We start from the raw sequence: 14,881 nt of genomic DNA, 5'->3' as shown, positions 1-14,881 counted from the left end.
CCCAGTGATGCTTATCACAATCGCTAATGGTACCACTAAAAGAAGAATAAAGTAAGGGGTAAATAAAACCATTGAGAGGAAGAAATGGAATAATAAGATCTTGAATAATTTAAAAGAATGCAAGAATGGAGAAAATAAGGAACAGACAATGAGATGAATAGAAAACAAATAATTATATGGCCAATTGGAACCCAAACATATCAATAATGGTAATACTAGTTATCAGGGATCAGTAATACAAGTTATTGTAAATGGAATAAATCCTCAAAATAAAAGACACTTAGACTGATTTTAAAAACTGTTTGCTGCTCACAAAGCCACATCTTAATGATTAGGACACCATCTGTGAGCGAAAAGATGAATAAAGACATATCATGAGAACAATAATGAAAACAATGCTGATGTAGGAGCTCTGACATCACACAAAGCAGATTGCAGAGCAAGAGGAGTTCCTTGGGATAAAAGGTACAACTAACTCATAATGGTAAAATGGTTGACCACCAAAAAGGTGTAAGAATTCTATTTGTATAAGCACTTAATGACAGAGTCTCATAATACATAAAGAAATCATTGTGAGAAAAGAAGAACAAATTCACAACCAATCACAGTGAGAGATTTTAACACATTTCTGAGCAACAGACAGGAAAGGAGACAGAAACCCAAACCCAAACAAAACAAAACAAAACTCAATATAACAAAACAAAGCAAAAAAGGTAAGTATATGGAAGGTTTGAACAAAATGGTGTACTGAGAGGTATCTAACTCCTAAAAAATACAAAATACACATTGTGTTCAAGAACATACAGTGTTGGCCATATTCTGGGCAATAAAACAAATCTCAACAAATTTCAAAGAAGATAAATAATAGGATATTTTCTGACTACAGTGGACTTCAGCTGGAAGTCAATAGGAGAGAAGATGATTGGAAACTGGCTATGTAGTAATTAAACGACATAGTCACAATAGCCCACAGATCAAGAAAGAAATCACAGTGAAACTGAGAACATATTTTGGAGGGAGGGAAAACTAATCATACCAGACTGGGAGGATGAAGCCAGATGTGCCTTCTGGCAGAGGAGGGTCAGGACAGTGGATTAGACAGCTCCCCAACCTTCCTCATTGCTGGCCGCACACCCTGTACTTCCCTGGGTCCGGCTAGTGGTGGGCTCCAGCCAAGGTTGTAGGCAGCCTTGGCAACTGCCTCCAACCACAGAAATGGACTCATCAGTGTTCCCAGGAATCTGTGTGACTCTGGCAGTTGATGCACTGCCATGGGAGCAAACATGTGGGAGGGACAAGGCAGGTAGACTGAGAGGTGGAGATGACCAGAGGCACCAGTCAAAGGGGGGAGGTCAGCAGCTCTGAGGGCAGGGCTGTGTGGGATCCGGAGATGTGGAGGGCAGCCCAGCAGCTGCTGCCACCCCCTCCTCCCATGTGTCACCAGTCCTTGGTGCTGACAAAGGACAGCATGTTCCTGAAGACGCCTCTGCTTCTGGGACTCATTGTGCTGGGCACTCATGTCTGGACCATTCAAAAAGAATTTGTAGACATTAGTAAGAACCATGATTATTTTGTGGCATCTGTGGAGTTTGCTCTGGCTTGGTTCAATGATGACAACATGGAAGAACACTCATACAAGTTGTTGGAGGTCGGGCAGGCCCAGCAAAAGGTGAGTTCAATCATTCTATCCATGCCCAGATTCTGGTCCCTGCATGAACAGCCCTGAGCTGGGCGCCATGCCAGCAGGGCCCTGACAGGGAGGGTCTCACCTCTGCACCATACTCCTGAACAGACTGGGTGTGGTCCGTTCCCTGCACAGCACCCACCAGCTTCCCTCAGTCTTTCCCATTTCCTGACCCTCAGCCTCTTCCTTGGACAACAGCCAGCCCTGGACACCTGGAGGCCAAAGGAGCTCCTTGGGCTGGTCTCCCAGCCCCTGTGCCATGTCCTAGCTCAGGGTCTGGTGACCATGCAAGTGAAGCTGGGTGTGCATGAGTGTGTGTGTGTGTGCTCGCACGTGCGGGAGTGTGTTGTTTGTGTGTGTTGGGGCACGAGTGGATATCATGTGTTAGTTGCAAAAACTGAGTTCCAAAGTCAGCTTTCTAGATAATTCCAGTTCAGTCCAATGAGAGGCAGGTTCCTCCCCTCAGGGATTTCTGGCTGCATTTCTAAGTTTGAGCTCTTCTTGAGTTTTCACGCACTTCTTTCTATTTAACAAGATGAAATGGTAACTTTTAATAACTTCTGATAGAAGCCTAACTGACACATGGGAAAGCATCTGCTTCGCAAATATCCACCTCAGTGAACCTCAACAAGAAGAGCCCTTCTGTGCAGCCAGCTCCCACATAAAGAGGCAAGCATTCCCAGCCCCCAGGACCCCCCACATCCCTGTCTAGATGCTGCCCTGAAAGGGACTGCCATCTACGATGGCTAATCAGTGGACTAGCACACCTGTTATCCTACTCTCCGAGGAGGACTCCCTGTGTGCTCCCCTTGTGTCTGGCTGATGCCACGCAAGCGTACGATTGAGAGATCAGTGGTGCTATCAGTGGTGCTGGAGCCCGTGCAGGCTCCTTGCTGTGCAGCCTCTGCTCCTGTGAGCCTGTTACCTCCTGTGCATTCATAGCACTGTGGATGTGACTAGCATGTGCAGGCCACCAGGAGGAGTGCCTCAGGGAAGATTCTAATACATGCCTTAGGTGCATTTAGGAACACCTTTCTATTGATCATATGCTTACAGAGAATTGTGCATGATTTGAATATTCTATTTATATACATATTCTAGTCATTTGCCCACTTTTCTATTTGATTCTCTGCCTTTTATTCACTCATGGAAAGCAAATATTTAGCAGCTGTTTTATAATTTCTTCTTGACAGAGGTGGACAATGATATTTTTAATGGAGTTGGAGTTGCACCGCACAATTTGTGAAAACCAGGATGAAGACCTCAACAACTGCCCCTTACAAGAAGGCCCAGGAAAGAAAAAAGGTTTGATAATAAAATTAACAATAATATTAAGGAGGGTCTATGAAAGGAAGCTTAGGGAAATTGTCACAATGAGGGTCCTGGTCCCTCTCCCTCCAGCTCCCAGAACTCCACCCAGAGGGGGAAGGTGGTCACGCTAAGTAGACAGAGCTGCTTCCAGCAGAGTAGTGAAGCTCAGCCCTGTGCTCACCTGGCCGGCCCACCAGAAATACCCTGCAGATACCCATATGACCTTCCTCCCATGATGAGGCCCTCCCTGCAGCGCATAGCCTGAATGTTTCCTGGGACCTTGGGTTCTGGCAGATACTGTTCTGTCTCTGTGGTCCTAACTCTTCCTTTGCTCCTCTATTTTGGTTTCAGAAGACTGTTAAGTTTGTCTGGTCATCCCACAACCCCCTCTAATCCCCTGGGCTTCAAGGACATGTCCCAATCTTCCCTCCACCTCAGGCTTGGGGAAAACCTTCCCTCTGGGTATGTTTGCAGCTGCTACTGAGTGTTCAGTGTCCCATTGGACCATCTCCTGGGCAGTCTGCTGGCTCCCTCAGAACTCATGGGGGCAGGGGGCATCCAGGCAGTGTCATGGGTACTGGCAGGACCCCTGAGTGGCAAGCCATGGTCTCACCAGGACCCTCTCAGGAGCCCCTGACCCACATGTGCAGATTCAGCAACCCCTGTCCATCATTTTGGTGGAGTCTTGAGCTCCTCGGATCCTACCCTAGGCCACTGTTTCTTTCCGTTTTTCGTCATTTGTAGTTTTCATGCACCTTGAACTCTTACTCAGTCCTTCATGCTAAGTGCTCTCCGTGTGTTAAACTGTTCTAATCTCATAATTACTTTTTTTTTTCAGGTGGACTGCACCTTTGTTGTGGATGTCAGACCATGGTTTTCCCAGTTCTCCCTCCTGAGCAGTACCTGCATGCAGAAATAGGCAGAGAAGGAGCCCATAGTTCCTCAAGCAGAAGTTCCTTTCCCTCCAGAAAGCAACAGTCAGTCTGTAGTCCCAGGTCTATTTAGTACCAGGGGAATTAAAGGTATCTCAGAGCACTTTCTGGGTCCATGTCTGTTTTGCCCTCTCCCACATCTTTTATCTTTTATAAATGGTGCTGCCTCTGACAAGGGGTGGTGAATTCATCATCATTATTGCTCTTACCTTGACTGTAGGTGCAGAGCGTTGAGTCAATCAGACTCCTCAGCTCCTGGGAGGCTGCCCTAGTGGTTCTTGCAGGGTCCCCACTGGTTGGTTGGTGTATTTATTCATTTAGTCATTCATCCTCCAATCTCCCCATGCCCCTCATCCATCTCACTCAAAAGGAATGCAGACTATTTTGCCAGGGAACAGCTCTTGCTTCTTCTCTCTTCCAGCTCTAGGGCCAGGCTCACAATGGGGTGGTCCTTCTGAAGAGGGACCATATTAGTCAGAGAGATTGGAGGTGGGTGAGTGAAGCTGATAAAAGTCTCTGCCCTCCGTGAGCACCCATCAAGGCATCTGCACATGAGCCCCTTGACACATAGAAGGTCATCCCAGGGCCTCTGAAGATAGCTCAGAAAATGGTAGCTCCAGTCACCATGTTCCACCTACTTCCTGATGATGCCTATATCCCCCTTCCTAGCCCTGCCTGGCCTCCATGGCTGTCAACACCAATCCCTACCCCTGGGATAGGCACTGTCGTGACAGACACCCAGCCTGATGAGCAGCTCTGTCTTTTGGGATCCTTGTGGGGAGTAGCCCTGGAGGGACAGAGTGAAGGACAGACAGAGTGAGGTGTGGGAGCACCTGGGGGCATGACTGAGACAGAGAGGCTGTGGCAATGATGCTTGGAAGAATCCTTCAGCATGGAGGGGTTAGGGGTTACCTTCCTTCCTTTTGGGCTCCTAGGGGGTCTATTCTGAGTGTGGTTCAAAGTCTGTCTTTTTCTTGCTGATGTGTTTCCATGATGGGGCTATAAACACTGATAAGATAGATTTTCCACATATTCTGGACAGCTTCATTGGGCACAGAATAAAGATGGTGGCCTGAGCCAGGTTTGGTCCTTTGACCAGCCTGAGCATAGAATTTATGACATCTCCCCACAGTTTGATAGGGGCAAATATAAACTAACAAGGTAGATGTGTGGTCAGCAAAGCCAGCCTATTACCTGCTCTTGGCTTGAGATCACTCAGGTTCAGAGTGGTCTAGCTGTTCATTGTTCAGAGGCCCATGGTGGCTGAGGACAGCCAGACCCTCACTGAAGTCCAGTTGTTACTGCTCACTGGTGCCCCTCATAGGTGAACACCTTTATCTTCACTCCCATTTCACATTGGGAAGGCCTGGCATCTTGTTTTCAATTATGCTGTGCTTTGAGCTCAGATACACCTTACATGCACCTGGGGCATTGTACATGTAACTGTGTTAATATCATGTGTTCAGTGGACCCAGCCACTGGGTTATTTTAAGCCCTGCACTGATGATTCTAATGAGCTTCCCTTTGGGCACCAAGGTGTGAATATAGGTTCATAACTCTGACTGTGGCCTCTTGCAGCTCTCAACAAATATGGGATTAGAAACATAGCTTTTGGGGAACTGAAAGTCACAGCTTTGCTTGAATATGGAAGTTACAACAGTTCTATCCTTGGGCTACCTCTTCTTGTGGTCTCCACATTAGTAAAGCCAGACCAAACAGGACTAGAGGGAAAATGATCAAATCCCAATCCAGTAACTGACAGAACCCACCAGGTAAAAATCAGAACATATATACAAAAACTTAAGAATCCGTTGAACAAATTTGATTTTTGATTATTGTTGGGAGTTTAGCTAAGCTACCCCACGGTACTGCTACCTTGGCAACGACTTTGTGTGGCCAGGAGGCCTGCAGAGTCTTAAAACTGACACTAGCCTCTCATATAAACACAAGCATGTGCCCTAGATAGCATCCTCCAGAGTCTTAAGTAAATGGAAGCTCCTGATGTGACTTCCCCTGCAGCCCTTGTGAGCAATAGTCTCTTCTGCCTCCCAGGACCTCCCCTTTGTGGCCCCTTAGATAAGACCCTCGTGGGGTTTACCAGAACTCTGCCCTTTGGGGTTGAGTTGGTCAGTCTGGTTTTATCCCAAGAACCCTGAAGTACTCCACCCAGTAAGCAGATCCTGTGGCTCCATCTGCATTGTGCCTTGACCTCCCCGTGCGGCCCCTTCAGCTTGCTGAGTACTTCCCCCAGGACCTGTGAATGATTGCTCCTCTATTTCAGTTTCTCCCATGGTCCTTTGTTGAACTGAGATTTACCATGCATCACCCTGTGCTCCACTTAATTGTTAATTTGACAAATTAATAACAATTATATAGAATATTCACCACCAACTATGGAACATGTATTCTTCTTTTTTTATATAATTTTATTTATTTATTTTATGTTTTTAAGATTTTATTTATTTATTTGACAGAGAGAGAGAGTGAGAGAGCACAAGCAGGGGGAGCGGCAGGCAGAGGGAGAAGCAGGCTCCTGGCTGAGCAAGGAGCCCGACGTGGGGCTTCATCCCAGGACCCTGGGATCATGACCTGAGCTGAAGGCAGACACTTAATGACTGAGCCCCCCAGGTGCCCCGGAACATGTATTTTTTTGAGCTGATAGAATATTAATCCAAACTGAACATATTCTGACCCATAAAGTGACAATGCATTTGAAAGTACTGATATCATAAGGAATAAGGTCTCTGGCTGCAATGACGTTTAGATTGAAATTAAGAAGAAAAATGGTTGTCGAGTCAGCAACGCACCTTAAAATAACACAAGTAGTCTCAATTCTGATTAGGGTATATGATCAAAGGAAATGATTAAAATTTATGATGTGACAAGTATATGTGGTGCTGCTGAGGTTCAGCCTCAAGGGAAGTGACAGTCTGGACAGGCACACGCAGAGGATGGGCACAAGGTTGACCAGTGATCACAGTCTCTCTCAAGAATGGGAGGAAATTATGACAAAAAAGCATAAACAAAGGAAAGAACAAACAGACTGATAGAGAGGGCCAAGAAATGCAACAGCTGGTCCATTGGCAGGCCCCATGAAATCTCTGACTCCTGGTGAGAGAAATCTAGAAGTGAGGCAGTCACAGCCCCTGTCAGTAGTGTCTTCCTGGTCTCGAAAGATGACACTGGACACTGTAGTCATCCTGCTGCTGGAAATGGGGAGGAAGAGCCAGCCATGCGGGGACCTGATCTCCTCGGGAGAGACAACACTCAGGATCAGATGCACTTCTAGGCAGGGTGTGGAGTCCTCACCATGATTATCCTTAGACACCCATGCCGCCAGCTATCTACTGATGTGCAGCAGTGAAGGTGGTCACAAAGGTGTCTGCCATTCTGGCCACACTCCCATCTCTTTCTGGGATAGCCCCAGTCTGAACAGCTGTGGCCCTGGCCCTGTACCCTTTCTGGGATCATCATCAATGTGCAGGTGTCTGTTGACTCCATGCCCAAGGTGGGAAAATCCTTCCCTTGCAGAGTGTCCTCACATGCATGGACAGCATGTCATACTTTCCTGGTCCACTCACTCCCAATGCCTTGTATGAGGCCAGGTAGGACACTCCCACGTACTGTGGTTCCCCCAAGGAAAGCCTAACAACAATGACTTGGCAAAGGCCATGGGACCTCAAAGTGGCAGAGCTGTGTGGAAATGCACGTTGGCTAGGGCTGGGCAAGGCCTGTCTTTCCCAGTCCCCGATCCCTCTCATGCCCATGGCTGCCATCCACATCCATTCCAGCAGAGCCCTGCCCTGGGCTAGTACCTGCTTCGTCCTGGATTTCTCTCCACCCGCCCAGGACATTAGAAATCCCTCTCCCCACTGCCAAACACAGCTAGACCTCATGGCAAGCAGGTCAGCAGGTGCCAGAGGTGGTGGAAGGGATGGTAACCCAGGCCCAAAGGTAACCCTTCCTTGTACCCTCCTGATGGCTGCAGCCATGGTCAGAGGTAGACCTGGTTTTTACCTCAACTTCCTAGAGCCCACCAGTGTTCCTAAGAGTTCCTGTGACTTGGCAGTTGTAGAATACAGTGCTGTGAGAGCAAGGGAGGTGGGTTCAAAACCCCCATTCAGAGCCTATTAGGGCTGGACTGGGGCAGGTGGAGGTAGCCCTGGAAACAGAGCATATTGCATGCATGTTCCTGGGTCCAAGACTTATGGAACAAAGCGGTGGAAATGGTGAGCCCCTGCTCTGCTTTCTGTTAGTGATGATGGGAGGGACAAGGCAGGGACAAGGCAGGGTGAAGGGGAGGAGCTGGACAGAGCACTGGCCAGCAGCCCAGGGACTCCTTGGGGTAAGGCTGTGTGGGATGCAGAGCTTCGGAGGGTGGCCCCACGCTGGCTGCCACCCGTTTGCTGCTGGCCTCCAGGGCTCACGCCAGACAGCATGCTCCTGAAGGCACCTCTGCTTCTGGGGCTCATTGTGCTGGTGCCTCATGTCTGCAGTTCCAACTTCGTGGACATTGATAGGAGAACAAATTACTTCACCTTGTGTGTTGAGTTTGCGGTGTTTCATTTCAACCAAGTTTACCCAGATGAGTATGCGTATAAGCTGCTGTGGGTGCGGCGAAGCCAGCGCAAGGTGAGTTGAGTGTCCTCCCTCCATGTGGCTCCATGTTTGCCCTGAGGCCACACCTGGGAGGGGCGAGTCCTTGATCTGCAGGAAAGAGCAATGGATGTTTTAATTTGGTAAATATTGTTTAAAAAGTTACAAGGTTTCATTAGAAGTGTTCCGAGTTTCTGATTTGTTTCCTTCATGAGCAAGTTCCCTGCATAACAGAGGGAAGGAAAAAAGGTGAGCAGAAAGCAAGCACTGAATGCAGAGATCCAGCTGCCGAGTGAGAGAGGGAAGAAAAGCTGCCAATGAGGTGGCTAGGAGAAGCCAGAGCAGCAGGGAGACAAGAAACCAGAAAGACTAAGAGACGCGGTAGCTGGGGAGAACCAACCCAAGAAGGAAAGGCATCACAGAGGCTGAGCGGTGAGGCTCCTGCATGAAACACTGTAGGTAGCAGAGAAGACAGATTGGGACATGTTCTCATGGGGCTGTGGCGCTGGTGAGGACAGGCCAATGGCCTCCAAGTTCATGAGTGGAATAGTGGAAGTCTGGGGAAAAGCAGTGGGTGTGGGGAGCCCAGGGCAGAGGAGAGGCTAGGGGCATGGGGGGCAGTCAGGGAAGGCATCTCAATGAAGGGTGCTCCTGGAAAGATCCAGTCACATGGAAGTTGGGGATGAAAAGGGCAGGCAGCCCTGGGGGAGGACCTGGATGGGGACAAGCAACAAATATACTTGCAGACAGCCTGAAATTCTGTGGACTGGGGTTGCTGGGAAGGAGGTGCAGAGAGGCAGGAGTGCAGGGGGAGGTAGGGCTGGGGGCACCTCAGGGCCCCAGGCAAAGATTTGAGATGTTATCCTTGAAGATCTGGGGATCCGTTGAAAAAAGTCACTCAGAGCTCCACAGGCCATGGCAGGCTGAGACCAGGATGCAGGGGATGGTCCTCTGGTCACTGGGAAGTAAAAGAAGTGCTGGCTTCTGCATCTGTTGGAGGTCGATGTGGGGTGCACTGGTGTGACGGTGTAGAGAAAGAGGGGGTCAAATATGGACCCCTGGTGTTTTCCCAGAACATGTGGGTGTGCAGTGACTCCATCAACTGAGACAACAGAGCAAGGCTGGAGGAGACACAAACAGATCTGGGCAGGACACATCACATTTAGGATTCCTGAAATAGCCCATGCAGAAGAAGGTCATGGGTTATAGAGCCTTTAGAGTAGAGAAAATGTTGGGCCTGATAGAAATGTGTCCTTAGCCTCTGTTGGGCAAACCTTTCCCACTACTGTTTATTCTTACCACTTCGTGCTTTCTTTGAATGGAATACAGACTACTGTCCTGAACTCATTCTGTGCGTGCCCAGATTCTGGTCCCTGCATGAACAGTCCTGAGCCAGGCACCACGTCTGCAGGGCCCTGATGGGGAGAGTCTCACCTCTGCATCACACTGAGAGTGGCCCCCTTCCCTCACAGTGCCCACTGGCTTCTCTCAGTCTTTCCCATTTCCTGACCCTCTGCCTCTTCCTTAGACAGCAGCCAACCCTGGGCACCTGGAGGATGTGGGAACCCCTTGGGCATAGAGCCTACAGTTGCTGCTCCAGCCCCCGTGCCCCATCCTAGCTCAGGGTCTGGGGACCATGCAAGTGAGGCTGGGGGTGCATGAGTGTGTGTGTATGTGTGTGTGTGTGTGTCTGTTGTTGGTGATTGTTGAGGCATGAGTGGATATCATGTGTCAGTTGTAAGAACTGAGCCCCCCAAAAGAAGTCAGCCTTCTAGATAATTCCAGTTCAGTCCAGTGAGAGGCAGGTTCCTCCCCTCAGGGTTTTCTGGCTGCATTTCTAAGTTTGAGCTCTTCTTGAGTTTTCACGCACTTCTTTCTATTTAACAAGATGAAATGGTAACTTTTAATAACTTCTGATAGAAGCCTAACTGACACATGGGAAAGCATCTGCTTCGCAAATATCCACCTCAGTGAACCTCAACAAGAAGAGCCCTTCTGTGCAGCCAGCTCCCACATAAAGAGGCAAGCATTCCCAGCTCCCAGGACCCCCCACATCCCTGTCTAGATGCTGCCCTGAAAGGGACTGCCATCTACGATGGCTAATCAGTGGACTAGCACACCTGTTATCCTACTCTCCGAGGAGGACTCCCTGGTGTGCTCCCCTTGTGTCTGGCTGATGCCACGCAAGCGTACGATTGAGAGATCAGTGGTGCTATCAGTGGTGCTGGAGCCCGTGCAGGCTCCTTGCTGTGCAGCCTCTGCTCCTGTGAGCCTGTTACCTCCTGTGCATTCATAGCACTGTGGATGTGACTAGCAGGTGCAGGCCACCAGGAGGAGTGCCTCAGGGAAGATTCTAATACATGCCTTAGGTGTACATATGGACATCTTTTTGTAGAAAAATGGAGAATTAAGAGGAAAAGATGAAATAATAAATCAATTTAAAAATAAGAAAAATAAGAGACATTGTACATATGTATGTCCTTATTCATTTATGTATGTATATTCACAGCTTTTGCCTGTTTTCTTTTTGGTTCTCTGTTTTTCTTACTAATGCAAAGTATTTCATTGCAGTTTCTACAATTTGTTCTTGACAGGAGTTTACCTTAATATATTTAATGGAGTTGGAATTGGGCCAAACCATTTGTACAAAACAGGATGAAGATCTGGAAAATTGCCCCTTGCAAGAAGGCCCAGAAGAGAAAAAGGTTTGAGAATATGATGAACATTCATGTAAAGGAGGACTGATGGGAGAAGGCTTAGGGACATTGTCAGGGATGATCGTGGGCCAGAAAGAGAGTCCTGGCCCCTCTCCTTTCAGGTCCCAGGGCTCCCCACTGAGGGAGAATATGGATTTTCTAGGCCAGCAGAGCCCTGTGCTCACAGCTGGCCTGTGTAATGGCCTTCTTGTGTCATCATCTATGAGCTGATATTGTTCAGGGGACTCAGACCCTGGGCATGAGCCTGAGTCAGGATGACACCCTCAGTGGGGCTTGTTTCAGCCCCACCCCCTATCCCAGCCTGAGGGGCAGCCTCCCCTCTGGGTAGGTTTGCAGCTGCTACTGAGTGTTCAGTGTCCCGTTGGACCATCTCCTGGGCAGTCTGCTGGCTCCCTCAGAACTCATGGGGGCAGGGGGCATCCAGGCAGTGTCATGGGTACTGGCAGGACCCCTGAGTGGCAAGCCATGGTCTCACCAGGACCCTCTCAGGAGCCCCTGACCCACATGTGCAGATTCAGCAACCCCTGTCCATCATTTTGGTGGAGTCTTGAGCTCCTCGGATCCTACCCTAGGCCACTGTTTCTTTCTGTTTTTCGTCATTTGTAGTTTTCATGCACCTTGAACTCTTACTCAGTCCTTCATGCTAAGTGCTCTCCATGTGTTAAACTGTTCTAATCTCATAATTACTTTTTTTTTTCAGGTGGACTGCACCTTTATTGTGGATGTCAGACCATGGTTTTCCCAGTTCTCCCTCCTGAACAGTACCTGCGTGCCGAAATAGGCAGAGAAGGAGTCCCTTGCTCCTCAAGCAGAAGTTCCTGGGACACCTGGGTAGCTCAGTCTGTTAAGCATCTGCCTTTGGCTCAGGTCATGAACCCACGGTCCTGGGACTGAGTCCCGCATCGAGGTTCTTGCTCAGTGCAGAGCGGGTTTCTCCCACTGACGCTCCTCCTGCTTGTATTATCTCTCTCTCTCTCTCTGACAAACAAATAAATAAAATCTTTAAAAAAAAAAAGTTCCTTTCCCTCCAGAGAGCAACAGTTAGTCTGTAGTCCCAGGCCTATTCAGTACCAGGGAAATTAAAGGTATCTCAGAGCACTTTCTGGGTCCCTGTCTGTTTTGCACTCTCCCACATCTTTTATCTTTTATAAATGGTGCTGCCTCTGACAAGGGGTGATGAATTCATCATTATTGCTCTTACCTTGACTGTAGTGCAAAGCATTGAGTCAATCAGACTCCCCAGCTCATGGGAGGCTGCCCTAGTGGTTCTTGCGGGGTCCCCACTGGTTGGTTGGTGTATTTATTCATTTAGTCATTCATCCATTCGTCCATCCATCCATTCATCCATACATGTATCCACCCATCCATGTATCCATCCATATATCCATTCATTTATTCATTCATCCTCCAATCTCTCCATGCCCCTCATTCACCTCACTCAAAAGGAATGCAGACTATTTTGCCAGGGAACAGCTCTTGCTTCTTCTCTCTTCCAGCTCTAGGGCCAGGCTCACAATGGGGTGGTCCTTCTGAAGAGGGGCTATATCTAGTCACAGAGATTGGAGGTGGGTGAGTGAAGCTGATAAAAGGCCCTGCCCTCCGTGAGCACCCATCAAGGCATCTGCACGTGAGACCCTTGACACATAGAAGGTCATCCCAGGGCCTCTGAGGATAGCTCAGAAAATGGTAGCTCCAGTCACCATGTTCCACCTGCTCCCTGATGATGTCTGTATCCCCTTTCCTAGCTCAACCTGGCCTCCACGGCTGTCAACACCAATCCCTACCCCTGGGATAAGCACTATGGTGACAGACACCCAGCCTGATGAGCAGCTCTGTCTTCTGTGATCCTTGTGGGGAGTAGCCCTGGAGGGGCAGAGTGAGGGAGGGTGTGGGAGCACCTGGGGGCATGACTGGGACAGAGAGGCTATGGCAATGCCACTTGGAGGAATCTTTCAAAATGGAGGGGCTGAAGCACCTTTCTTCCTCCTGGGTTTCTAAAGACTCTGATTTGAGTGGTTTCTAGTTGAAAGTCTGCCTGTTTCCTGAACAATCCATTTCCATCGAGTGATCATAAGCAATGATGTGATAGGATTTCCCAAGACAACTGGGGATAGTTCCATTGGACACAGCACAAAAGTAGTGGCCTGGTTCAGCTTTGATTTTTTGACCAGTCTGAATGTAGATTTTGTAACATCTCCCACACATTGATAGGGGCATACACTATCTTACAGAAGACATACAAATGGCTAACAGATACATGAAAAAATGTTCATCATCATTAGCCATCAGGGAAATCCAAATCAAAACCACATTGAGATACCACCTTACACCAGTTAGAATGGCAAAAATGGACAGGAAAGAAACAACAAATGTTGGAGAGGTTGTGGAGAAAGGGGAACCCTCTTACACTGTTGGTGGGAATGCAAGTTGGTACAGCCACTTTGGAAAACAGTGTGGAGGTTCCTCAAAAAGTTAAAAATAGAGCTACTCTATGACCCAGCAATTGCACTACTGGGTATTTACCCCAAAGACACAGATTTAGTGAAAAGAAGGGCCATATGCACCCCAATGTTCATAGCAGCAAGGTCCGCAATAGCCAAACTGTGGAAAGAGCTGAGATGCCCTTCAACAGAAGAATGGATAAAGAAGATGTGGTCCATATATACAATGGAAAATTACTCAGCTATCAGAAAGGATGAATACCAAACTTTTACATCAACATGGATGGGACTGGAGGAGATTATGCTAAGTGAAATAAGTCAAGCAGAGAAAGTCAATTATCATATGGTTTATGGTTGTAGAACATAAGAATAGCATCGAGAACATTAGGAGAAGGAAGGGGAAAATGGGGGGCTGGAATTGGAGGGAGAGATGAACCATGAGAGACTATGGACTCTGAGAAACAAACAGGGTTTTAGAGGGGAGGGGGAGGGGGGATTGGTTAGCCTGGTGATGGGTATTAAGGAGGGCACGTACTGCATGGAGCACTGGGGGTTATACGAAAACAATGGATCATGGATCACCACATCAAAAACCAATGATGTATTGTATGGTGACTAACATAACATAATAAAATTAAAAAAAACAAACAAACAAGAATGAGTTTGTGTGGTTAACAGAGCTGACCTATTACCTACCCTTGCTTTAGAGCACTCAGGTTCTGAAGGGTTGAGCCATTGTTCTTGGGCCATGTGGCTTCACCCGAGGATGGCCTGGTGTCCTGTTTTTTCTCACTATGTCTGTCATGTTCTCTCTTGATCCACAGGAAAATGGCCTTGGTTTCATTTTACAAATGTAGAGACCAGGCCATACTCCCCCCCACCACTATAGAAGAATCTTTGTGACTGGACATCAGAAATACATAAAGTTGGGAAATAGTTTTCTAAGGAACTGCAATATTTAGAAATGTGTGAATTGTAGTTAGGGTATTTTGTTTGTGACCAATGTCTTTGCTCTGGTTCCTGCTCTGATAGAACAGGGGATTAAAAACATGGTTCCATTCATGGGATTGACGTTCACAGGTCATGGTCATGGTTTGTGCAAGAGTCTTTGGTAGGGTGAGTAAATGTTGTGCCTGCAACCATTGCCAGCGGTGAGCCCACATTAGTAGCTTTTGAATGAAACAACACTGTCCAAGGTGA

The 14,881-nt window shown here is 48.0% G+C and overlaps 2 protein-coding genes across 2 annotated transcripts; both read left to right on the top strand.

Moving 5' to 3' along the window:
- The first annotated feature begins 850 nt into the window (after positions 1 to 850).
- On the top strand, positions 851 to 3,914 carry LOC118011585 (probable cystatin-16). Its single transcript, XM_035006514.1, has 3 exons — positions 851 to 1,669; positions 2,878 to 2,986; positions 3,832 to 3,914. Exons 1-3 carry the CDS (start codon positions 1,322 to 1,324, stop codon positions 3,912 to 3,914), a joined length of 540 nt encoding a protein of 179 aa, XP_034862405.1. The 5' UTR covers positions 851 to 1,321.
- A 3,121-nt stretch (positions 3,915 to 7,035) lies between these two features.
- On the top strand, positions 7,036 to 12,021 carry LOC118011584 (probable cystatin-15). The gene is made up of 3 exons (XM_035006513.1): positions 7,036 to 8,559; positions 11,118 to 11,228; positions 11,941 to 12,021. The coding sequence occupies exons 1-3, from the start codon at positions 8,365 to 8,367 to the stop codon at positions 12,019 to 12,021; spliced, it is 387 nt and encodes a 128-aa protein (XP_034862404.1). The 5' UTR covers positions 7,036 to 8,364.
- Positions 12,022 to 14,881: the final 2,860 nt, after the last annotated feature.

The sequence above is a fragment of the Mirounga leonina genome, unplaced genomic scaffold (assembly GCF_011800145.1).
Source record: "Mirounga leonina isolate KUSES-001 unplaced genomic scaffold, KU_Mleo_1.0 Mir_150, whole genome shotgun sequence".
In the NCBI taxonomy this organism is placed as follows: Eukaryota; Metazoa; Chordata; class Mammalia; order Carnivora; family Phocidae; genus Mirounga; species Mirounga leonina.
Note: the sequence above shows the minus strand (reverse complement) of the source record. Positions and strands in the feature narration are given on the sequence as shown.

Bases quoted from the DNA above. Each gene is read 5' to 3' on its own strand.
- LOC118011585 (XM_035006514.1), top strand. From the start codon at position 1,322: ATGACCAGAGGCACCAGTCAAAGGGGGGAGGTCAGCAGCTCTGAGGGC. The intron at 1,670-2,877 runs GTGAGTTCAATC...TCTTCTTGACAG, and splicing joins TCGGGCAGGCCCAGCAAAAG to AGGTGGACAATGATATTTTT. The intron at 2,987-3,831 runs AAGGTTTGATAA...CTTTTTTTTTTC, and splicing joins AGAAGGCCCAGGAAAGAAAA to AGGTGGACTGCACCTTTGTT.
- LOC118011584 (XM_035006513.1), top strand. From the start codon at position 8,365: ATGCTCCTGAAGGCACCTCTGCTTCTGGGGCTCATTGTGCTGGTGCCT. The intron at 8,560-11,117 runs GTGAGTTGAGTG...TGTTCTTGACAG, and splicing joins TGCGGCGAAGCCAGCGCAAG to GAGTTTACCTTAATATATTT. The intron at 11,229-11,940 runs GTTTGAGAATAT...TTTTTTTTTCAG, and splicing joins AAGGCCCAGAAGAGAAAAAG to GTGGACTGCACCTTTATTGT.